The sequence below is a fragment of the Malaya genurostris genome, chromosome 1, assembly GCF_030247185.1.
Source record: "Malaya genurostris strain Urasoe2022 chromosome 1, Malgen_1.1, whole genome shotgun sequence".
NCBI classification, from domain to species: Eukaryota; Metazoa; Arthropoda; class Insecta; order Diptera; family Culicidae; genus Malaya; species Malaya genurostris.
Window position 1 is genome coordinate 96,538,718 of NC_080570.1, and position 27,019 is coordinate 96,565,736.

A 27,019-nucleotide genomic window follows, 5' to 3' on the forward strand; every position below is an offset into this window, starting at 1 on the left:
GTGTACAACACAACACTTCATTCTCCTCGTAAAAGTAAACACACTTTCGAATTAACACTAATTTAACAAATCTTTTTTGGTAACACTTTGATTCACTAAAAGAAAAATGGTTTAATGCTGATTTTAATTACACAGTGCAGTCTCTATAAATATTTACTACAGACTACACATCTTTATTTTCTATATAGGGATGCAAATTAGAAACTTAAGGAAAAATACACGTGAAAATGTGGTCAGGTTTTAAACACTTACAGCTCAGTATATTTTGTATCAATTATTAATATTATTTCATTATTTGATTGGAAATATTTCTAAGAATTGATTTGGATGTATCAATTATAAATGATTGAAATTTTGATTAGTAGCGAGCAGTGTCCTATTTTGTCTGCTAAAAGTCTCCGGCATATCGGATTTCCCTGCCATAGACGACGGTTTTGAAGAAGTAAGCGATATATCAAAGGGAAAGCATCATGACATAACAAACTGTTTCTGGTTAGTCTCAGAATTATCAAGCAAACACGATAATAGATGGTGAAAATTGTGTTCTAGAAATTTTATAACAGATGAAAGTGAAATACTTCGTCGTTACCTAGATGCCTCTGTTCGGTTTGGCCTTCATCATTATGTAAAGGCAATACAATCTCTGAGAAACCCAACTCTTGAACCCAGACCAAGAACAATGATACAAAAATAGATGGGGCAAACTTAGCACTTTAGTGTTCTTGAAATGAATTTTGCTTTAACGAATTGATAATTTCACACAAACTAATAAAATCTACGCCCAACCTTTTCCATTTTAATAAACGTTTTTGAAGTGATTAAATTTATTCATAAGAAAAAAAATGACATCGACTATATTGGAACTACTACAGTTCATAAATGCCAGTTTTGTAACATCGCGATAGTAAAGGTAAATTTCTGCAATTATCCGATGTATTCAGTGGTTTATCGATACTCAATATGTTTGTAGTGGATCCATATCATGCTCTGATATGTCGATTTTTATACTCGGATATTCTTTTAACATGTTGAGTAGTATCTGACGAAATACGAGTAAATATCCTCGTTCTGAATTGCTGTGATTAAGAAGAACAACATGAATGTTCTGATGAATGGCTTCCAGTACATCATGGTGAAACATTTCGCCTGTAATTATATTATCCACATAGGCGTTTTATGAGTCTGTTATAATTTTACTTCACTAACCTGTAATATAAAGATCAGCCTTCACTCCTTTCAGCACGCTCGTACCAGACCCAGCACATACGGCAAAGGTCCGAATAGGACTCTCTAGATTTCTGTTCACGCCCATAGCTAATTTCAAATCATTCAAGTTGGTATACGACTTTATTCGATTAAGAGCCCCGCCAAGTGTTAGTTCACCCTGTGTAACACAAATCCTTCCTGCGCCATAGGAAGGGTTGGAAAGATTTTCTAAAATAGGTTGTGCACTAGCTAACGGCAAAGATGAAGCGAGCCAGTCGTTTACTCCATTGGTAACACTGTCCCAACTGGTATGAGGAGAGTAAAGAGCTATTTTGTTTTCCAGGCAAATCGAGACGATTCGCTCCTTCCACGATTTTTGGGTAATCCTCTTCAATGGAGCAAATATTGGTGGATGGTATGAAATAATCATGTCAGCATTTCTCGCCAATGCTTCGCTCATCACATTTTCCGTTAGATCATTAGTAAGTAAAATTTTTCTGATATTTCTGAAAGTAAACATCGTAAACATTTTATAAGGTCACAAAAGCAAATTACAAATGGGAAAAGGGGGCGGCGAATCAATTATTGGGCTTTTTTATTCGCCTTATTGATCCCATTTATACAAAACATCATTGTCGGCGGAGATGGAGTCGAGGCCTATTTTACACCTGGCGCCAATTTTCCTACTGCTAACAAGTAATAAGATTAGTTTCCATTAAATATGTTGGCAATATGTTCGGTAAATAACTACAATCTATTACTATATGCACATAAACAAGAACAAAAAAGCGGGAGGTTAATATCAGAGACATAACTGGATGACGTAAATACGAATAAAACTGACATATTTTTCAACACATCCGGATATCTGTAAACGCATGTACTACTTGGTTGATTGTGTAAATTTTGCAAACTTTCCCTTGCATGGTTTTGTACAAAGCTTGCATGGTTTTGTGAGAAGCTCATATTGTTTATATTATCGAACATAACTCCGAATCAATTTAATGTATTGGTCTTAATGAATATGTATTATTCAAGTCATAAAATTGTAGATCGCTGTAAGTCCTGCGCGAATCTTCGGTGAGTCGATATCCCCGTTTGCCACGTAAGTAGCTTGCTGTATTTTCCTGCGTCGTTCCAACGAGTCGAGTCCGATCAGTCGACAGCGATCGTGGTACGGTGGAAGCTCAAGCGGGTTCTGCCAGGAAAGGTTTCTTAGAGCAAGCCGAACAAATCGTTTCTGAACGCGCTCAATCCAGTGATATAACGCCTTCAAACAATGCGGATCTTTGAATTCCTGCCCGATCTTTGCAATAGAATCTAGTTCCAGTGTGGCTTTTGAAATTATAGATGAACGATGCAAATTGCAAATTATAGATGAACGATGCAAATTGCTGACAATCAACCAGTGTCTACGACACCAGGTGATAAATGTATCAAGAAGTTTTTGAAGCCGGATGCAGTCGTCAATAGAGCGAACTACAAGAATTTCAAATCATCGGCATATACACACTTAAATTGGATTACCGACCTCAGCTGTTCAAATCTCGGTAGGAGATTTTATCGGTAAAATTCACGTTTTATAACTGCGGTACTTTGAGGTACTGCTGTCAACAAATGTTCATTTGTGCTGATATATCAGTAGAATGGAAATATTCGGTAGTTCGGCTGTTCAAAACTCGTCAAAAGATGCAAGAATTACCGAACGAAATTAAGTGTGTACTAATCTGCAGCCAACTCCGTGCACCGAAACAGCATCGTTGAAGAACAGCAAAAACAAAAGTGGACCCATTCGGCTGCCTTGAGGAACTCCTGATAAATTTGAGAACGGAGATGATAGCCCAACTTAATTCGGAGGACTCTACCACATAACAGATCGGCTGAAAAGTTCGTATCGTTTCTATGAGAGGGCGCCACTAGAATTAAATCCATACCATTTTCAGTTAGTACCAACCTTCAAAAGATACGTGTATAAATTTGACAGCTGTCTGATTATTAGTTTGTGAGATATTGCATTTTGAGTGAAACTACTTTTGTTATTGTGAAAAAAATGGAAAAAAGGAATTTCGTGTGTTGATGAAACACTACTTTTTGATGAAAAAAAGTGCCGCCGATACCAAAAAATGGCTTAATGAGTGTTATCCAGACTCTGCACCGGGCGAAGCAACAATTCGTAAGTGGTTTGCAAAATTTCGTACTGGTCATATGAGCACCGAAGACGATGAACGCAGTGGACGTCCAAAAGAGGCTGTTACCGATGAAAACGTGAAAAAAATTCACAAAATGATTTTCAATGACCGTAAAGTGAAGTTGATCGAGATAGCTGACACCCTAAAGATATCAAAGGAACGTGTTGGACATATTATTCACGAATATTTGGATATGAGAAAGCTTTGTGCAAAATGGGTGCCGCGTGAGCTCACAATCACAATGTCACAAGTCGATGAAAACCATGCTGAAATTGAACGAATTGGGCTTCGAATTGCTCCCTCATCCACCGTATTCTCCAGATTTGGCCCCCAGTGACTTTTTCCTGTTCTCAGACCTCAAGAGAATGCTCGCTGGTGAAAAATTTAGAAGCAATGAAGAGGTAATCGCTGAAACTGAGGCCTATTTTGAGGCAAAGGACAAACCGTACTACAAAAATGGTATCGAAAAGTTGGAAGATCGCTATAATCGCTGTATCGCCTCTGATGGCAATTATGTTGAATAATAAAAACGAATTTTGGCAAAAAAATGTGTGTTTCTATTAAACGATACGAACTTTTCAGCCGAACTGTTATGTAAGAGCGTAGCCAGTCAGTAAACTTTTGTGTTGCACAAGAGAATTCGGTGGACAATTCGGTCGAAAGCTGCTTTCAGATTAGTGTATACTGCATCAATTTGTACTCTGTTCTCCAAACTCGAAAAACAAGTGCAAGTGAAATCTAAGAGATTCGTGCTGACTGCACGACATGCCATAAATCCATGCTGATCGATAGAGATGTAATTTTTAGTACGAAAAAGTATCTCAGTGCTCACAATTATTTCAAATAGCTTAGATGCAGCTGATAAATTGGTTATGCCTCGATAATTTCTAACATTTGTACGATCACCGCTCTTCTATACAGGAAACATGAAAGACGGCTTCCAAGTCATCGGAAAAATACCTAGCTTAAATGATTTGTTAAATATAGTGCACAAAGGATCGGCTAAAACAGAAGCGCAATGACTGTACACCACTGCAGGTATGTCATCTGGTCCGGCCGAGAACTTCTTCGCTGCGGCAACAATCATATCGGGAGTAAAAAAAAATGTGTCAATGTGCACTAAATTCTTAGGAACATCCACCGCGGCGGTCTACGTATCGATACCGGAGGCTGTTGTTGTGGGTTGTGTAGCAAGTTTTTGATAACAGGGGGAATTTGAGGCAAAATGTTTCAAATTTTGCGAAAATCGACATTTTTCGACATGCACAGATATTTATTAAAACTTAGAGATAGGCTCTTCATACGAGTGAAAGGATAGCACATGTCTCTAATAAAGAAGCTAGAAGTCAAATTGTTTGTGTGGAGAAGCACACAAGAAGCAATTGTCAAAATACTGGCAGCACTGAACAAAGTGACATTTAGCAATTTGACGTCTCTGTTACTCACAACGATGCAGAGTGCGCAGATCTATTCATATACGAAATTAGAATGTGTGCGAGCCGAAGTCAAAAACGGCCCTTACACGAGCATTATTTTTGTCATTTTTAATGATGACTAAGTAATGATGTATTTTAAATTTGATAGAAATTTCGTCATTACTGCACCATAACAGGTTCATTAAAATGATATTATTTTTTAGTAATGACATTTTTAATGACTCGTGTAAGGGCCGCTAAAGTTTGTTGTGGGTTCAATTTTACACTGAGGTAAAACATTTTTGACTCATAATCATACACTGCGAAAAATGCATATAGAATTTCGTAAGCTTTGAACTAATGAACCAAGTACAAGACAGTTCCATTACGTGATATAGAGTTTCATGAACGATTTTTATGTTTTTTATTGCATATATGTCTTCAATAATTGGCACGATGCGGCTCGACAAAATTCACTGGGTTATTTCGACATACTCTAGCATTTAACCTGCTGAGAATAGCCACACCAACACATTCGCACGTGGATTGGACTATGGTTGTTATGGGCGATCTAACGTTGTGTTTCACAGCTAGAGGCGTACGTGTGCGAGGATGATGATTCTTCCGGTGAAACTCTCAACGGGTGAGCATGTTGCATCGTGTTAGTCCGGCGAAAATTCGAGTATTTCGCAAGAAAGAAAGGATTTTCAGCCGCACTTTGACGATTCGACGCAGCATCACAGCGAGATTTTCGCTTGTAGTCAAGTGAAAAGAAAGTCCACTGGACTATAAACGAAAATTAACTGGCAATATAGCCTTAGTTGCTGTGCCATCAATTCGGCGTCATCTCAAGTTAGTTGACGCCAACAAGAAAAGAAGAAGAAGAAGAGGATAATGATTGCAAGTTTATATGTCAAAATACATCGGAAATCCAATTTCCACTTGTAAACTCATTTATAACTTATTTACAACGTCATTTGTTCAAGCGAAGTTAATTTTAATGTGAGGAAAGTCATTTTCCACCTCTGTTATTTATGCACCCCGCGAGATTCTGTTTCAAATGATGAAAAATTTCAGTTCCAGTTCCAGTTTTTGTCCGTACATAATGAAATCTTTATTGAAGGACCATACAGATGCGTAAACGGAACCAAATATGAAGACAAACACGAGAAAAGGTCCTAAGTGCAAATGACAGTTTCTCTTTGTATACTTTCTCTTTCGAGTATAACGGTTCAATCAGCAATCTTTCCATCTAACACTTCACATAGGATTATAGCAAAAACCATCAACTTTCGATATGCACTGTAGAATTTGTTGGAAATTACTGGAATTTGCCGTAATAATTCAAAGAGAAAGTAAACCAAGAGAAACTGTCACTTGCACTTGGGACCTTTTCTAATGTTCATCGAGATATGTGATATTATGATGAGAAAAAACACTATTTCTCATCACAATATCGCCTTTTGATTTATTCCTCTAGCGTTCAAAATAACCTCAAACGAACCGAAACAAACTCCGGATCTCGATATTTGTCTACATATCATATAATAAAATAAAAAATGATTACACAAAAAAACCTATTTTAATCCACCTAGTGGTGTAATGATGCCTTTCACATATTACTCATTACATCATAACTATAACCGTGAAATTCGCAAAAACAACTGTTTATTGAAGAGAAATAGGAAAATTTGTTCGGACCTAATCTCACAAACTCTACAAATCCTGCTTAACCTGTAGTTTCGGAACCGAAAGAAGTATTTATTTAGTATTAAAGAATTCCATATGAAACTGTAAGACTTTTCCTTTGAACCTACAAGTTTGTGAAAAACGATTTGGCTAGCTTTAAAGACAGTATGAACTTTAATTCAAATCAAGATTTGTGAAAATCGGTTCAAACATTGCAGAGAAATCGAAGTGAATTTAGTTTTAGGAGTTTTTCTTCTCCACTTTCGGTGCTCTCGGAACAGGAAAAAAAGGGACCAGTAGTGCCGAATTAAGTTTTCATGCCCACAAACTAACAAGCTCTGCAAACTAGAAAAATTTATCAGACAGTTTCATGGGAATTGTACCTGTTTTTAACCATCGTTCGTGGAAAAATACTAACAAATTTGGCAATTTTCCACTTACCACACTTTAGTTCCGGAACCAGAAGTAGGATCCAGATATAATGTTCTACAAATTATTAGGATATTATAAGACCTTTCATTTGAATCTTAGTTTGCGAAAATCGGTTGAGTTGTTCTAGAGATAACTGAGCGTAAACTTTTTCTCAAATTTTCACATATTACCATATAACTCCGAAACCGGAAGTCACATTCAAATGAAATTCAATAGCAAGCTATGGGACCATAATACCTTTTATTTAAATCTTAGTTTGTGAACATCGGTTCAGCCATCTCTGAAAGAAGTTAGTGCATATTTTTTCATTTTTTTGGTACCGGAAGTCGAATCGGAATGAAATTCAATAGCAGGCTATGGGACTGTGAGACCTTTCATTTGAATCTTTGTTTGTGAAAATCGGTTCAGCCATCTCTGAGAAAAGTGAGTTCATATTTTTGTTACATACACACACACGGACGGACACATACACACACACAGGCAGACATTTGTTCAGTTCGTCGAGCTGAGTCGAATGGTGAATGACATTCGGCCCTCCGGGCCTCGGTTAAAAAGTCGATTTTCCCAAAGATTGCATAGCCTTTCTACATGAGAAAGGCAAAATGAAAAATTGTTTTCTTAGATTTTCAAATGAACAGTTCTTGTAAAAGATCCTAAAATTCTACAATATAATTGAAATTATATGAGTTTCTCATAGGAGCCCGTGTAAAATTCAATCATCATCCTAAGAAAGGTTTAAATAATGAAACTTAGATGGCGCGTCAGGTAAAATGTGTTGAAAATGTATCTTAACAGCAAATTCAGCAGATGCAAGATTCACATGGGTTATTTATAATGTAAATGAAACTGAAACAAACGTATCCCCACACACTTAATTTTTTTAGCTGAGTCTCGGCAAAAAAATGCCGAGATTCGCACAGCCGAGTAATCAGCAATCATCTCGGCAAAAATAAAATTACTGAGCGTCTCGGCACCCTAAAATTTGACAAACGTTAAATATTGCCGAAATCGTCAGCATAAGATTTACTGTTTGCTCAGTGAAACGTTCACTGAATATTCGGCAATCCAATAAAACGAAAAAATGAAAAAAATAAATTACCGAATCATCAGTAATTAAAAATCTAGTCAATTAATTTTGTATTTTCTCAACATTATAAACACGCCATTCAGGATAAAAAATTCATTTTATTAACACTTAAAGGAGGCTTACAAATTGGTTGCCAGTAGTGCTTAAAGCCTACCTGAAAACATGTAGCATAAATAAAAAGCGGCGTTTCCAGATGCGGCCACCTTGAGTCGAGCTGGAAATATGAAAATAAAAATATGCATTGATTTTCGGCTTACAAAAATGTTCAATATTTAATGATGCATATACGGATTGTTCAAAGAATAAACTTACTTTGATCTATTGAATTATTCCATGCATTGGGTTATTTTTTCGCATATCCCCCAAAGTTTTGTCTCGAGGACGCTTTCCACACGGTTCCACGCTTCTTCGAAGATTATCCATTTTTTCACTCGAAAAAATTCAATAGAAAATAATCGCACAATGCGAAGCGAAAATGTAACGCGGCAATAAATGACAGCTGTCGTGCTGAATCTCGGCAACAGCTAGTGCATATTCCGAAATCTCGGCAAACGTCTCTGCTGATGTCGGCATATCTGTTGTTTACTGATAAATTCAGCAAGCAATTATGCCAAATTTCGGCAAAGTGAAGCATTTTACCGAAATATCAGTGAATGCATTTAACGAAGTTCAGAAACATGCGTATTGATTGATGAGCAATCAGCAAATTTACGTGTTGCTGATCAGTTTCGGCATTTTATTATGCCGAGCTCAAGAAATGGTTTTAAGTGTGCAGCAATCCGTTTTAGTTTTATTTATTCAACCAGTTCTACTGTCAAATTTAAAACTGGTATACATTGCCGTTCTATTTTTTCTATATTTGAAACACAGATAAAACGCTGCTGGGGCTGCCAGTTTATTTTGTTATAATTTCTAGATTTAAATTTTAAAATTGAGATAAATTCTGCATCTAGAATTAGAACACTCCTGAATAAGACTTAATTGTCCTACCATCATCTTCCATTTTTTGTAAAACAAAAAAGAGGCACACATTTCAAGGACGTGTTAGATAGTATTGCTATTGTTAAATTGAATGAAACGCAAATTTTTTTAAATAATTTTAGAAGATCTGATTCTATTTTGCCGGAAAATTCAAAGAACTAAGGGAACAATAATCTTTATCTGCCAACGAAACCGAGTGTATGTAAGTTTCAGCATAACTACGAAACAACTAAACGAATTGTTACGAAGTTTGGCGCATGTACCAAAGTTGTTAATCGATACTTTTTGACGAGAACAGATACTTTCTACACTACTTAGAGGTGCTTATATAGCTAATTATGGTGAAAAGCTGACGTAAGGTTCACTAAAAAAGGAGAGTTCAATGTAAAATTTACTCGACGAGCAAAGATACTTCTTTTACATCAAAATATATTATAAGGTTATTATTATTATTAATGTTACTTTATTTCACCCCGGTTTAATCATAACGTAATTGGTCATTTACCGGGGACATATAAGAATATTCTAAGGTAGAGGGAGTGTAGCAAGTGCCCCAAACATGGGAAGTGTAAAAAAGCCTGTTTTATCTCAAATAAAGAGATGGCTTTTTGGTCAATTAGCGATTGGTTCTTCCCGTTACTTGAAGAGGCAGACTTGGACACCATTTGGTTCCAACAAGACGGCGCTCCGTGCCACACAGCCAACGCTACGATCGATCTTCTGCGCACAGTCTTCGAAGATCGAATTATCAGTCGAAATTGACGCCGTTAGACTATTATCTTTGGGGGGCTGTCAAAGATAAGTGTTATGTGGACAAGTCAGAGACAATTCAAGCCTTGAAGGATTCGTGCAGCCATAGCTGAAATAAAGCTGCATACAATCGAAAATGTACTAAAAACTGGACCGACCGTATGGCGTACTGCAAGGCCAGCCGAGGCAGCCATTTGAATGAAATTATATTCCTCAATTAACCGGAAGGATTGTACTTTAATATGAAAAAAAAATTGAAATGGGATGAGCCGTTTGTGTTTTATTGCATGTTTTAAAAAAACAGTTACATGGCGGACCCTGTATTATTTAGTCACAATTTTTGTCGTGAATACGACTTACTTTACTATGGGGCGCCTTTTCAAAATTAGCCATATGGAAGAATGGGCAGAACTTAATCGTGAATATCTCGACTTGTATTATTGGTAGCAACATAATTCTTTCACCATTTCATCAAAAATATGATCAGGAATTCAGGATAATATTTTGAACAGTGTGCGATAACCACAAACAACTCAAAAATTAAGTTTTCTTAAAATTTGAAAACAACGCGCAAAACTCTTTACTTTCGCTTGGGTTTTTCGCGCAAGGACGACGATTTTGAGGTAGTCAGGCACATATCTTCAACTGAATGCGTATAAAAGGGGAACCGTGGTCGAAAATCAATCATCCATTCGTCATCTAACACTCGATGTGGATAGACGAATAACCTACTACGACTAATTTCGATTTTGTTTTATTTTTTATTCGCAGTTGTCTACCTACCCAAGCTATGGGTAAAAACCGCCATAGATCCGAGAAGGATCCAAAGGATGCTAAGCGTCTGAAGCCAAGTGATGTACAGGTAAACGACCGTTTGCTGGGTAAAAACCAATATGCTGATCTGCCAGTTGATGTCGAAGAGGAACTGCCGAAGAAGGAAAAAATGCCACCTTTCTACCTGAAGGGCTTCCCACCAACTCTACGCTCGGATTTCAACACACTGATCAGCAAAGGACTACAGGCAACAATCCGTTTATGTACTGAAGGCTACAAAATAACTGTTCCGGCTTTGAACCACTACAAAGGAGTGGAATGTTATCTGAAGCAGACAAAAGCGGAATACTTCACACACGATATTGCCACCAACAAACCTATGAAGGTTGTACTTCGAGGACTACCCGACATGATGGAAGCCGAACTAAAGCAGGCACTGTCGGAGGCAGGACTAAAGCCTTTGATGGTGTTCAAAATGAAGCGACATAATACGGACAAAAAGTTTAGAGATCAACTGTACCTGATTCATCTGGAGAAGGGCTCCATCACCATGAGTCAACTGAAAACGATTAAATCGTTATTTCACATAATCATCGAATGGCAAAAGTATAAACCGGTACATCGGGATGTCACACAGTGCACGAACTGTTTGAACTACGGCCATGGAGCGAGGAATTGCCACATGAAAAGTCGGTGCGGGAAATGTGCCGAACCACACAATACCAACGATTGCCTACTAGATGACATCGCTGTAAAATGTGTGAACTGTGATGGCGACCATCCATCTACTAGCAAATCGTGTCCAAAACGTGCTGAGTTCACAAAAATTCGACAACAGGCATCCCGTAAACAATCAACGCACAAGAATGTTCCACAGAAGGATGAAATTAATTTCCCACGGCTCCCACCGAAGAGGGATATTCCGAATTTGTCGCCACTTCCTCGCAGCAATCCAAAGACTTCAGCCGCTGGATCTCAAAAAGAATCTTCCTCAAGAATCCCTCCTGGATGGGGCAATAATCAACCACAAGCAAAGGATGACTCTGGTGATTTATTCTCTGCTGAACAACTGATCGTCATTTTTGAAACAATGACAACAAAACTACGAAACTGCAGAACGCGGTTAGATCAAATCAACGCCTTAGGCAAATTCATCATCGAATATGCAATATAATGAGTTGGTTATAGTAAATTGGAATGCTTGCTCACTCAGGAGCAAAACTGCTGAATTGTCCGACTTTCTTCAAGAGAGGAATGCCGATATTGCTATTTTAACTGAAACTCATCTTAAACCTGAAATTTCTATTTTTATTTCAAATTACAGGATTCACAGGTTCGACAGGACAACTACCAGAGGAGGGGGAGTTGCCATTGCCGTTAAACGATCCATTCAGCACAGGCTTCTGTCAGCCTTTAAATTGCAACTCATAGAAGCCATCGGAATTGAGATTACAACGACGATGGGACCCATCATCATCATTGCAGCGTACTGCCCCAAACAGACCAATCTTCGAGATGGTACGTGTGCATCATTGAAGCGAGATCTGGCTATGCTCACTCGACGATAGAACAAATTCATCATTGCTGGGGACCTGAACGCACGGCATGAGCTGTGGGGAAACAGAAGACAGAATCGAAACGGATTCGTACTTGCCGAAGATTACGAAGCTGGACAATACAACATCTTCGCTCCGGATCAACCAACGCGACTTTCCAGATCGGGAGTTCATTCCATTTTGGATATATTCATCAGCAACATCGCCATAGACAGCTCTCCGGCTGTCTTCAACGAGCTCTCTTCTGATCACTTTCCAGTAATATTGACGTTGGGATCTTCACCAGAAACAGTGCCTATTCAACCTCGGAGGAACTATTATCGCACCGATTGGGTCCAATTTCAACAAATCGCCGATAAACTTATTAATATCGATCTGCCACTTGATTCCCCGATGGAAATCGATGCAGCCCTATCTTCCTTCCAGCATTCAATCACAGTCGCTCGTGATAGGACGGTTCCAGTACAACATATGCCGAGTTCCTCTCTTCAAATCGACAGTGTCACCAAGAAACTCATCCGACTTCGGAATATTTACCGGAGGCAGTATCAACGAACTGGCATCCTAGATAGGAAGACTACTTATAACAACTTAACTAGGATAATCCAGGAACGGATATCTGAGCTTCGCAACAGGAACTTCCAGCAAAAGCTTCGAGAAATTCTCCCACATTCAAAGCCCTTCTGGTCCTTAACGAAGGTGCTTAAGAAAAAACCGAAGCCTATTCCTCCTCTGATGTCACCCCAGGACGCAGCTGAAGGAATACCTTTAATCACACCAGTAGAGAAGGGAAATGCGCTAGGCCAGCAGTTTGTGTGTTCTCACAATTTAGGACTCAACATTGTTAGTCCACATGAAAGAGCCGTTGCTGATAGCGTAGCTGAGGTTGACCAATCAGACAGCTTGATCCCTGAGGAAAGTAGAGTCAATGCGAATGAGCTGATGGCTTTTGTGAAAAAATCCAAAAATATGAAGGCCCCCGGTTTCGACAACACATTCAACATTGAGCTGAAACATTTGAGTATTCGCTCATTTGTCTTTTTAGCTAAAATTTTTAACAGGTGCTGGGAGCTTGGTTACTTCCCTTCAATGTGGAAGTTAGCTAAAGTTATCCCAGAAACCGGGGAAAGATCCTTCCTTTTCCAAGAGCTATCGGCCCATCAGCTTACTCTCTGCCCTATCCAAGCTGTTTGAAAAGTCAATACAAAGGCGAATTCTTGCTTTCGCAGATGAACAGGATATATTTCTGGAAGAACAATTTGGGTTCCGGAAAGGAAGATCCACCATCCACCAACTCACAAGGGTTAACAACGTCATCCAGCATAACAAATCAGTGTCCAAAACGACTGCCATGACAATATTGGATATTGAAAATGCATTCGATAATGTGTGGCACGATGGACTGGTATTTAAACTGCATCGGTATAATTTTCCCATGTATCTTATTAAAATTATCAAAAATTATCTTGCAGATAGAGCATTCCGAGTTTCTCTGAATAATGCACTTTCAGAAAGATTTACTATTCCTGCTGGTGTACCCCAGGGAAGTATCCTAGGTCCCATTCTATACAACATTTTCACATCAGACATCCCACCTCTTCCAGGTGGTGGTGTTCTGTCACAATTTGCTGATGATACTGCCATTCTTTACAAAGGTCGTGTCATTAATGCTCTGAAGAATAAACTACAGACAGGTCTGGACGTTTTAACGGAATATTTTACAAGCTGGAAAATTGTGATCAATGCAGCAAAAACTCAGGTCATCTTGTTTCCACATTCAAGATCTCCAAAACTTGTTCCATCAGACGAATGCAGAATACGATTCGGTGATGAGGTCATTCAATGGTCCGATGAAGTTATCTATCTAGGATTCACCTTTGACAGACATATGATATTCAGGTCACATGTTGACAAAATCGTTCAAAAATGCAGCATACTCATTAGGTCTCTGTATCCGCTGATTTGTAGAACATCTAAACTATGCCTGAAGAATCAGATGGCTGTCTATAAACAAATCATCTACCCCGCAATTGAATACGCAGTCCCTGTTTGGCGGGGCTGTGCACGAACACACAAACTTAGGCTCCAGCGCATTCAAAGTAAGATCTTAAAGATGATTCTAAATCTACCCCCTTGGACAAGGACTAGTGAAGTACATGAGATGGCCTCCCTGGATATACTAGAACAAAAATTCGAACAATACTGCACGAAATTTGAAGACAGGTGCTCAATCTCTGAAATACAAATAATTAAAAATTTGTACGTATTAGGTTAGGGATAGTTATAAGTAGGTAGATATTTTATTAATAATTAAAATAAATATTATGATTAAACATTAGTATGTAAAACAAGAGTAACTAAAACACCTAATATTAATAACGAATCGTATGAACAACAAAGATGAAAGGCCAAAGGGTCAAAACACTTGTACTGTAAAATGTTGATGTAATACACAAAAATAAGATTAATAAACAGATATTTATGCAAAAAAAAAATGCGAAAATCAATCATTTCTTTTCGTGCGTTCGATGGAAGCAGACGTCGTGGGAGTGGAATCATCAACCAGCAGCGACGGAGAAGTCACCTTCTGCTCGGTTAAAATCTCAAACGCTCAGGTCGCATCTCTCATTCGCTTGCTGGTCATCGAGGCGAGAACCAGCAGCGACTGAAACTGGATTCTGAGTCTGTTATTGGATCTTAATTTAGGTCTTGAACTCAGGGTCCAGTTCTCTATTCCAGACTTCTATTCGGTTCTTCTTAAAACCATAATAATACTCCTAAAGAATTATGCGGAATTTACTTTACTGTACCTCTATACAACCCATTTTTGTCGTGAATACGACTTACTTTACTATGGCGTGCCTTTTCAAAATTTACCCTCTGAGAGAGTGATAAGTTTTTGATCGTGAATATCTATTGTTGTATCTAATGAATCAACATAATTCTTGTGACATGCCGACTTAGATTTGTGCACTTTTCGCTGTGTGAAATTCACAGTAATCGAGATCAAGTGAAGCCTTTTTTTGCAAAAAATGTTTTAGAGTTCAATGTCGTAGAGAATTACGCAATTTTAATCTTCTGAATGCTAGAAACGAATCCCTACAGCATATTGATAGTTTCTTTCAATAAATTATGCAAATCCGAAATGAAATAATCGACAATAAAATTCTGTATGCGGCTATTTTTATAGCCGTTAGGACCGCCCATTAGTGAAAAAACTATAAACGAAATCACATAAAAGGAAATCTCTTAACAAAAATTCAATCAGTTTGGATTCTATCGCCCCTGCGAGCAGATGTGTTTTGTGTCGTCTGCACGCTTTCGACAAGAGCGATTACGTCACAGCTGCCAGTCATTAGCATTGGGAAAAAACAACGGTGGAGAGCATTGCACAAGATCAGCCGTTCTAATGACTCTAAAAGTTTTCTAAAGAACAATTAGGATTTGTTGTTCGCAAATCGTAGGGAAATATCCTCAGTTTACGGCAAATCAAGAACAGCTTGCTTAGATTTGTGCACTTTTCGCTGTGTGAAATTCACAGTAATCGAGATCAAGTGAAGCCTTTTTTTGCAAAAAATGTTTTAGAGTTCAATGTCGTAGAGAATTACGCAATTTTAATCTTCTGAATGCTAGAAACAAATCCCTACAGCATATTGATAGTTTCTTTCAATAAATTATGCAAATCCGAAATGAAATAATCGACAATAAAATTCTGTATGCGGCTATTTTTATAGCCGTTAGGACCGCCCATTAGTGAAAAAGCTACAAACGAAATCACATAAAAGGAAATCTCTTAACAAAAATTCAATCAGTTTGGATTCTATCGCCCCTGCGAGCAGATGTGTTTTGTGTCGTCTGCACGCTTTCGACAAGAGCGATTACGTCACAGCTGCCAGTCATTAGCATTGGGAAAAAAACAACGGTGGAGAGCATTGCACAAGATCAGCCGTTCTAATGGCTCTAAAAGTTTTCTAAAGAACTATTAGGATTTGTTGTTCGCAAATCGTAGAGAAATATCCTCAGTTTACGGCAAATCAAGAACAGCTTGCTTAGATTTGTGCACTTTTCGCTGTGTGAAATTCACAGTAATCGAGATCAAGTGAAGCCTTTTTTTGCAAAAAATGTTTTAGAGTTCAATGTCGTAGAGAATTACGCAATTTTAATCTTCTGAATGCTAGAAACGAATCCCTACAACATATTGATAGTTTCTTTCAATAAATTATGCAAATCCGAAATGAAATAATCGACAATAAAATTCTGTATGCGGCTATTTTTATAGCCGTTAGGACCGCCCATTAGTGAAAAAGCTATAAACGAAATCACATAAAAGGAAATCTCTTAACAAAAATTCAATCAGTTTGGATTCTATCGCCCCTGCGAGCAGATGTGTTTTGTGTCGTCTGCACGCTTTCGACAAGAGCGATTACGTCACAGCTGCCAGTCATTAGCATTGGGAAAAAAACAACGGTGGAGAGCATTGCACAAGATCAGACGTTCTAATGGCTCTAAAAGTTTTCTAAAGAACTATTAGGATTTGTTGTTCGCAAATCGTAGGGAAATATCCTCAGTTTACGGCAAATCGAGAACAGCTTGCTTAGATTTGTGCACTTTTCGCTGTGTGAAATTCACAGTAATCGAGATCAAGTGAAGCCTTTTTTTGCGAAAAATGTTCCAGAGTTTATTGTCGTAGAGAATTACGCAATTTGACTCTTCTGAATGCTGGAAACGAATCCCTACAGCATATTGATAGTTTCTTTAAATAAAATATGCAAATCCGAAATGAAATAATCGACATTAAAATTCTGTATGCGGCTATTTTTATAGCCGTTAGGACCGGCCATTAGTGAAAAAGCTACAAACGAAATCAGGTAGAAACAAGCCTCTCAACAAAACTTGAATCAGTTTGGATTGTATCGCTACTGCGAGCAGATGTGTTTTGTGTCGTTTGCATAGCTAGTTTCGCTTTCGACAAGAGCGATTACGTCACAGCTGCCAGTCATTAGCATTGGGAAAAAACAACGGTGGAGAGCATTGCACAATATCAGCCGTTCTAATGGCTCTAAAAGTTTTCTAAAGAACTATTAGGATTTGTTGTTTGCAAATCGTGGGGAAATATCCTCAGTTTACTGCAAATCAAGAACAGTTTGCTTAGATTTGTGCACTTTTCGCTGTGTGAAATTCACAGTAATCGAGATCAAGTGAAGCTTTCTTTGTTTTTGCGAAAAATGTGAAAAAGGGGAATGCTTGCATAATTCATACAATTGATATTCGGAAGTGTTAAGGAACATGTCAGTTGTTTTCGTATTCACGACATCCAGTTATGTCTCTGACATTACACACCCGCCTTTTTTCCACAAAATACAATAATTTCACAAAATGTACTTACAACGACTACAAATATTTTTCGTTAAGTATGGGGTAACATTTATAATAGTTGGTTGAAAAACGGCTACTCTACACTAAAACACAAAACGAGACATAGGAATGCATTTTTTTAGTAATTTCAATTCGAATTATTTGAGCACTGAAATATTGCAAGCAGCGAATATGTAAGACAGTAGAGCAAAAATTAGAGTGAGACAGATGAGTAGTGATAGACAGCGAAATCTTATAGTCGAGATTGACTGTTAATGTTTGAGAGAGAGCAACAGACCGGAGTATACAGCATTTAAATAATGAGTGTTAAGGACATGTCCAGAAGTGTTCTAGTTCTAGATGCAGAATTTATGTCAGTTTTAAAATTTTAATCTAGAAATTATAACAAAATAAACTGGCAACCCCAGCAGCATTTTATCTGTTTCAAATAAAGAAAAAATAGAACGGCAGCGTATACCAGTTTTAAATTTGACAGTAGAACTGTTCGAATAAATAAAACTAAAACGGCTTGCTGGGGATACGTTTTTTTCAGTTTCAGTTATATTATAGACCACCCATATGAATCGTGCAACTGCTGAATTTGCTCTAATGGTTGAACTGTCAGTAAAAATATGGCGCATTTCGAATATTTCACGCAGAGAAATGGAGTTTGTTTTAAATAACAAATCAGTTAGTAGGTTTTGTCGTGAATACGACTTACTTTACTATGGGGCGCCTTTTCAAAATTTACCCTCTGAGAGAGTGATAAGGTTTTGATCGTGAATATCTCCTGTTATATCTAACGAATCAACATAATTCTTGCTACATGACATCGGAAATATGATCACAATTTTATGATAAAACTTTCAGTTGTGTGACATATTCTTAAATAGTTCACAATTAAACTTTTCTGAAATGTTTGGTATAAACGAGTATCAAAAAAGATAATTCATAAGGCGCGTTTGCCTTTCTCGTATTTTGAAAGCTCATAGCTCAGTGATCTGTAGAAGGATTTATATAATCTAACTACCAATAGAATCGAAAATCTTCAACTTGAACGTGTATTACAACAATATTGAAGTTTTTCAATAGTACACTATTGAAAAACCTGTTTGATTTAACCCATGACAGCACCAGCCAATCAGAACGCGAGATGTCTGTATCTATACAAGAGCATCCATATAAAAGTTGAATGGTTCATTTTTCCTACCATTTGCTGAGCAACTCTTCCCGAAACAAGACACACGACAGCAACATCGAGGACCTGTCGTCTCATTGTTTCCCGATATGAATGCACGAGAAACCGTCAGCACAATGACACCGAAAAAGGCAGCCAAAAAGTCCAGCAAGGCCCATTACCGAAACAAGACACACACGAGAACCATCTCAGATCTCAATATTTCCTACCAAAAGATTCATCAAGATGGGAGTTAAAATAATTTGCACCGTCACTAACACATTCAATTACGAACGGCAATGCGAAAGCGAAAGTGATGATTTTGAACACATCTTTATACTAGTTTACAAATATGCCGTGCGAAACAGAGTTGCCACAGATCCATATGTATTTTTGTCGCGAGTACTTTAGTATGCGGCCGAAAACAAAAATTGTTAGAACAAGTGTTTCCATTTGATTTGCGCATTCTACTTTCCAGGCGTATCAGAACTGGCTAAACTTAAAGCAATTCTAAATATTTCTTTATCACAGTGATGTGGTCATCCTGAAAAGGACGGGATTTTCAACGGATGGCCAGCTGCAGATGGCGAGGGATGATTTTCGTTGTCATGGGCAGCGTTACCGGTCAACTCCAACACTTCGGCAACCAAGTACTCCATCACTGCCGCCAGATAGACCGATGCACCAGCACTGACACGCTCGGCGTAGTTCCCCTTCCGAGGCAAACGATGGATTCTGCCGCCAACTGGGCACTTCAGACCAGCACGGTTTGAGCGGGACTTTACCTTGCCCTTAATTGTTCCTCCACAATATGCTGTTAACAGCTCGACGACCCATTCAGTATTATTGGCTGCCGCTCTGCTAACTCTCTCTTTTATATCGTTTCACTGTTTCCCGTTCTGCGTATAGGAAAGGAATTCTAACAAAGGGGACGTCCTACCGTGCTACCACTAGCACGTATAAAAGGAAATGTGATGTGAGAAATAGCGTCATTTAAGGCCATCGTCCAAGTACCATGCGCGCGGGTGGTTTTAGGAAATTTGCGATGGAAATTTCGAAAAATTTGACAAAACCAAAACCATACAGACCTTTGAAATACTTTTATCTATCTACAGGGTGAAAATGACTGGAAAATTCGGAGGATTTTACGAGTCTTATCAAAAATAGCGCTGAAAAAATGAGCTTTTTTTGTAATTTTTCACAATTATTTGAAAAAATAATTCGATGGAATGAAATTTTTTTTTCAAAAAAAACCTCATGCTGGCAACAAGGATCACATTCGGACACATTTTTGGAAAACCTTTTCACGCTTTTCATGGAAAATCAACGAATTTCATATAACCGATTTCGTGGAAATTTTTGAAATTCGTGGATTTTCTATGAAAAGCGTGAAAAGGTTTTCCAAAAATGTGTCCGAATGTAATCTGTGTATCCATAATAAAGCTTATTTGAAAAAAAAAGTTTATGTCATCGCTTTATTTTTCCAGATAATTGTGAAAGATCACAAAAACTCTCATTTTTCAGAGCTATTTTTGATAAGACTCGGAAAATCCTCCGAATTTTCCAGCCATTTTCACCCTGTAGATAGATAAATGTATTTCAAAGGTCTGTATGTTTTTGGTTTTGGCAAATTTTTCGAAATTTCCATCGAAAATTTCCTAAAACCACCCGCGCGCATGGTACTTGGACGATGGCCTTAAGTTAAAGCAGCTACTCTGTACGTACGAGACACCGTCAGAACGATGGCTCTGAAAACAGGTAGAAAAGCAGATTTGTACCGTCACTAACACATTCAATTACGAACGGCAATGCGAAAGCGAAAGTGATGTTGTTGAACACATCTTTATACTAGTATGGGGTCGTGTGAAAATATGCCATGCGAGATAGGGTTGCCATATATACAGATTAATCTGTATTATTATTATTACTATCATTATTATTAGAATCACTCTTGCATACCGAAGATTGTAGATACATTTCAGACCAGGCCATTGCAATTGTCTCGTACTGAAATTTCGAGAAGAATCAGATATCTTCGAACTTCATAGCTTCAATAAAAATAAACTACAAATTTGTCGTACCTAGCTTCCTATATTAGCAAATTAAAAAGGAATTGTTTCAAGTTTGGAATATATAGTTGTAGAATAGTAGCTGTTTAATGTAACTAATCTGTACTTTAATGTAGGTGTATCGCTTCAAATTCTATTAGTGAAAAAGAGGAAAGCTTGCACAATTCATACAATCAATCAACTAACTGATATTCGGAAAAGTGATGGGAGCGTGTCAGTTTTTTCGTATTCATGACATCCAGTTATGTCTCTGACATTACTCACCCGCCTTTTTTTAAATCTGATTCGTGTTAATTTCAAGCTATAATATGATTGTTTTAAACCATTCTCTCTCTTCAACATCAAATCTGTTCAATGTGAATAAATATTTTGGTCTGGTCAAACCAAAAACAAAATTGTTCCAGCTGATTTTATTGTTGAAATAATTCATCAATATATTGCGTATCAACAAAAGCAGACTTGATTTTATTGACAATATCTATGTTGATTCAATTCTGCTTTATCTATATGTTAAGAACAAAATTTATTCATTTTATCTGTTGTCCTATTTGTGCAATGATACAACCAAATTTATTGTTCAAAAGAACCGTATCAATTATATTTCTCATAAACCAGAGCTGTTTTTTCAATCGTGAATAAAAAAAAGTACGGGTGTTGTGAGTTTTCTTTTATTGTGAGTCTGGAATCACCCAGCCAAGCTAAGACAATTTGATAATGCGTATTACCTGTTCAAGCGACCAAAGAAGAAAGAGGACGAGTTAGTTCGTTGAGCGCTCACTACGATTAAATAATAATAAGCGTGGTTTCGCCATGGATACAAACAACACATTGCCATGAGTACAAAACATCACACTACCTCGTATTATTTCCAGGGGTGTATTGTTGTGACTAGTTTGCTTCCAACGAATGTCTAGATATATTTAGGAAGGTATTCACAACCCTACAGGTGTGTAATGTCAGGGACATAACTGGATGTCGTGAATACAAATATGACACGCTTTATTTATACTTCCGAATTCGAATTGGTAGTTGATCGATTGTTTGAGTTGTGCAACTTTCCCCTCTTTCATTACTAGAAATTTAAACGATGCGCTTAGACTAAATTACAGATTAGTTACATTAAACATTCTGAAATGCAAATATTATGAAATAAGCAATATAGTTCTTTATAATAAAATAATGGTGGCTCTGAAAAGAACTTTTTATGAAAGCGTTCGTGATGTAGAGTGACGAGTTGAGTTAATTCAGCACGCAGACTCTGAATTCTAAACCCATATTCCGGAACTAAGCTCTGAAACTAAAAGACGATTTTTCGCCATGATTACCCGAATGGGTTGTATAGAGTACAGTAAAGTAAATTTCCGCAATAAAAAATAAAGAACCGGACCCTGAGTTCGAGAACTAAATTTAGAACCAATAACAGACTCAGAATCCAGTTTCAATTCTTTCAATTTCAGTTCCGAAATACAGTTCCAGAATCCAGTTACAGCACGCAGGCTCTGAATTCTAAACCTATATTCCGGAACTAAAATCTGAACTTGAACTTCCCCGTTACGACTACCGAAAAGCAAATAAGTGTTGCGACCTAAGCGTTTGAGGTTTTAACCACGCAGAAGGTGCTCTCTCCGTCGCTGCTGGTTGATGGTTTAACTCCCGCGATGGCAGTCTTCTCGCCTTGATAGCCAGCAAGCGAATGAGAGTTGCGACCTGAGCGTTTGAGGTTTTAATTTTAACCACGCAGAAGGTGCTCTCTCCGTCGCTGCTGGTTGAAGGTTTAACTCCCACGACGTCTGCTTCCATCGAACGCACGAAAAGAAATGATCGATTTTCATCACGGTTCCTCTTTTATAAGCATTCAGTTGAAGATATGTACCTGACTACCTCAAAATCGTCGTCCTTGCGCGAAAAACCCAAGCGAAAGTAAAGAGTTTTCCGCATTGTTTTCAAAAAGAAAACTTAATTTTTGAGTTGTTTGTGGTTATCTCACACTGTTCAAAATATTATCCTAAATTCCTGATCATATTTTTGATGAAATGGTGAAAGAATTTTGTTGCTACCATTAATACAAGTCGAGATATTCGCGATTAAGTTCTGCCCATTCTTCCATATGGCTAATTTTGAAAAGGCACCCCATAGTAAAGTAAGTCGTATTCACGACAAAAACAGCTACGGATTCCCGGACAAACTGATACGATTGGTCAAGGCTATGATGGATCGAGTGATGTGCGTTGTTCGAGTATCGGGGATAAACTCGAGTCCCTTCGAAACTCGCAGAGGGCTACGGCAAGGTGATGGCCTTTCGTGTCTGCTATTCAACATTGCTTTGGAGGGTGTGATAAGAAGAGCGAGGATAGACACGAGTGGCACGATTTTCAGAAAGTCCGTCCAGCTACTTGGTTTCGCTGATGATATTGATATTATAGCACGCAACTTTGAGAAGATGGAAGATACGTACATCGGACTAAAAGCTGAGGCCAAACGTACATGAAATGCAGGGGCTCGAGAGAAGATAATATCAGCTACCCATTACGAGTCCTGATTGGCGGTGATGAAATCGAAATGGTCGACGAGCTCGTGTACTTGGGCTCACTGTTGATTGCCGATAATGACACCAGCAGAGAAATTCAGAGACGCATATTGTTAGGAAATCGTGCTTACTTTGGACTGCGCAGGACGCTTCGATCGAGCAAAATTCGCCGTCGTACGAAGTTAACTATCTACAAAACGGTTATTAAACCGGTTATCCTCTACGGGCACGAGTCCTGGACAATGCTTGCGGAGGATCAACGCGCACTAGGTGTTTTTGAACGTAAGGTGTTGCGAACCATCTTCGGCGGAGTGCGGATGGAAGATGGTACGTGGAGAAGGCGAATGAACCATGAACTGCACCAGTTGCTGGGAGGACCAACCCTCGTCCAAACGGCCAAGGTCGGGCGGTTACGGTGGGCCGGGCATGTTGTTAGAATGTCGGAGAATAACCCGGTTAAAATGATTCTCGATAATGATCCGACCAGTATAAAAAGAGGCGCGCAGCGGGCAAGATGGATCGATCAAATTGAGGACGACCTGCGGACCCTTCGTAGTTACCGAGGCTGGCGGCGAACAGCAATGAGTCGAGTTGAATGGAGACACCTCCTGTACACAGCAGAGACCCGCGTGGTCTACGACTGAAAGAGTAAGAGTAAGTAAGTTTTGTTGTTTCAAGCAACAATATTTGCTATATTAAACCAATTTTTCTTTTGTCACTATTTCAACAAAATAAATCGTTACGTGAAACCCGGACTGGATCAGTTATTATGAATCTCGTAAAATGCCCTTTTTTAATATTCTTATGAACATTAGAAAACAAAAAAAAAGTTTGTTTTTATATTCTTATGAACATCGAGTTGTCCCGGGTTGACGGTTCAATGCATAAGGCACTGGTCTTACAAACCAGTTGTCGTATGTTCGAGCCCCGACCTGGAAGAATTCATAGTGTCAGTAGAATTTATGAATATTTGGTTTCATTTGATTTTTTACATGGTATGCCTCGGTCGTCGCGGTTATTTTATTCACTCTATCATGAAAAATGCAACTATTACAATTTTTTTGTAAAATTCGATTTAAATGTATTTCTATTGTGTTTGTTTACCTTTTTTAAAAGTAAGTATAGAATTCGCTCAAACTAAAGAAAAAATTTTTCATATCAAATATCTTAGAAATGCATGAAACGTCCACGTGGTGTAATCTCAAAATTTTGTCGTGAATACGACTTACTTTACTATGGGGCGCCTTTTCCAAAATTTACCCTCTGAGAGAGTTTTTGATCGTGAATATCTCCTGTTGTATCAAATGAATCAACACAATTCTTGCTACATGCCATCGGAAATATGATCACAATTTTATGATAAAATTTTCAGTTGTGTGACATAATCTCAAATAGTTCAAAATTAAACTTTTCTGAAATTTTTGGTATAACCGAGTATCAAAGAGGATAATTCGTAAGGCGCGTTTGCCTTTCTCGTATTTTGAAAGTTCATAGCTCAGTGATCTGTGGAAGGATTTATATAACCTAACTACCAATAGAATCGAAAATTTTCAACTTGAACGCGTATTGCTACAACTTTGAAGTTTTTCAATAGTACATTCACTGTTTCCCGTTTTGCGAACAGGAAAAGAAATTTTGGCAAAGGGGCTGTCCGTACACCGCTGCCAGTAGCAGATATAAAATTAAATGTGATGTGAGAAATAACGTCATTTAAGTTAAAGCAGCTGCTCTGAACGCACGAGACACCGCCAGCACGATGACACCGAAAACCGGTAGAAAGGCAGCCAAAAAGTCTAGCAAGGGCCATTCAAAGCACTTTTCAGTACTTTTCAGACAATTCAAAGCACTTTTCAGTGCTAAAGATCATCCTAAAGAACTAGTTGAATTTTGTCGCTTTCCTACCATTTTTTGAGCAATTGTTACCGAAACAAGACACACACGAGAACCATCTCAGATCTCAATATTTCCTACCAAAAGATTCATCAAGATGGAAATTAGAATAATTTGTACCGTCACTAACACATTCAATTTCGAACGGCAATGCGAAAGCGAAAGTGATGATGTTGAACACATCTTTATACAGCGACCCTTACACGAGACAATATTATTGTCAATACAAGGAGTATTGACAATACTTTTGGGACTTCAATATTATTGTCAATACAAGGAGTATTGACAATACTTTTGAGACTTCATTGGATTGACGAAAATATTGTCAAAAAAATCAAAACTGCTCATCAATCCAACAATACTTTCTCTCCAGAGAGAAACTGTTAAATATGTGCAATAATCTCTTCTCTCGATATTTTAATATTCATTTGCAATATTTGAAGCTCCAAACGCTTGATTTTCTCGAAAAATGCGGACTCAAGTTACCAAGTCAATTGGATTGACAGTATTGACAATACTTTGGATTGACAATAATATTGTCACGTGTAAGGGCTGCTTACTAGTATGGGGTCGTGTGAAAATATGCCATGCGAAACAGGGTTGCCATAAATACAAGTTAATCTGTATTTTATTTAAACATATATATATATATATATATATATATATATATATATATATATATATATATATATATATATATATATATATATATATATATATATATATATATATATATATATATATATATATTCAGAGTGACGAAATGGTAGCGCGTATGCACGGAATGCATAAGAACGCAGGTTCGAGTCCTGTCTCTGAGCGTATCTTTTTCCAATAAATCATCTTTTCTGTTAGTTTTTCATTCATTTGGCTTCTCCAATATATGTTTCCGCTCAGTCATTGCAAAACTGAACTTAGTTATGGCGGCTTTACGTCAAACCAACTAAAAATTAATAAATCGGTATATATACAGATTAATCTGTGTTATTATTATTATTATTATTATTGTTATTATTATTATTATTATTATTATTAATATATTATTATTATTATTAATATATTATTATTAATATTAATATTATTATTATTATTATTATCATTATTAGTATTACAATTACTCTTGCATACCGAAGATCGTCGATACATTTCAGACCAGGCCATTGCAATTGTCTCGTACTGAAATTTCGAGAAGAATCTGGTATTTTCGAACTTCATAACTTCAATAAAAATAAACTACAGCGTGTCAGTTTTTTCGTATTCACGACATCCAGTTATGTCTCTGATATTACCCACCCGCCTTTTTTTTGGAAAATGGATTTGAGACCGCGTAATTTTGGAAATCCGCGACGCAATAGAATTTTTTTGATTCCGAATTTCTTAGAAATGCGTCAAACGACTACATTTGGTGTTATCCCAGAAAAACACACTTTCAATGATCGTATAAGGGCCGCTTAACATATAGTCGTTTCCATTTTTACTGTGTATTCCGAAAAGCGAACGTTTTAACACTAGCGGGTCATTTCATCTTCAATTATTAGAATTATATTTAACTAACCTCTTGGTATACGGCTCGATCAGTAAACCTACATTATCCCATTTTTCAGCTAATATCTCGGGGGCAAATTCATTCAATTTCTCCACTACTACTGCAAGTGCTGCACCCGACATTTTTCGAACGATAGAAGCTGTTTGCGCTTTTTTGAAATGATATAAACTAGATAAATATGTACTCGTTTTGTATTTATTAAACATATATTACTCCTTGAATGAAATCAGCATTCTAAAAATAAATAAACTCGATTTACTAGTACGAATTACATCAGATAAATATAAAATTGCCCTACGATCTCATTGATTGTTTATGTTCGAAAGCTTGTTTTTCTTTGCAAAACATCCGGTGCTGTCAAAACAAATATTACCCA

At 37.5% G+C, this 27,019-nt stretch overlaps 1 protein-coding gene across 2 annotated transcripts; it reads right to left on the minus strand.

The window, feature by feature from the left end:
* Window positions 1-27,019, minus strand: LOC131425175 (NIF3-like protein 1). Of its 2 annotated transcripts, none has more exons than XM_058586827.1 (4): window positions 26,857-26,877; window positions 26,653-26,791; window positions 1,207-1,712; window positions 1-1,146 (listed from the first exon to the last, which is right to left on the minus strand). In XM_058586827.1, exons 2-4 carry the CDS (start codon window positions 26,763-26,765, stop codon window positions 956-958), a joined length of 810 nt encoding a protein of 269 aa, XP_058442810.1. In that variant the 5' UTR covers window positions 26,766-26,791; window positions 26,857-26,877; the 3' UTR covers window positions 1-955. The 2 variants fall into 2 exon arrangements, with proteins under 2 accessions (XP_058442810.1, XP_058442809.1); XM_058586826.1 differs by adding an exon at window positions 26,942-27,019 and having other exon boundaries at window positions 2-1,146; window positions 26,653-26,877.

What these genes read in the sequence shown, in the direction of transcription:
- LOC131425175 (XM_058586826.1), bottom strand. Translation starts at nt 26,849, where the DNA reads ATGTTTAATAAATACAAAACGAGTACATATTTATCTAGTTTATATCAT. An exon ending in ATCGAGCCGTATACCAAGAG is followed by an intron (nt 1,713 to 26,652) that starts GTTAGTTAAATA and finishes GTTTACTTTCAG; the next exon opens with AAATATCAGAAAAATTTTAC. An exon ending in GGCTGATCTTTATATTACAG is followed by an intron (nt 1,147 to 1,206) that starts GTTAGTGAAGTA and finishes ATATAATTACAG; the next exon opens with GCGAAATGTTTCACCATGAT.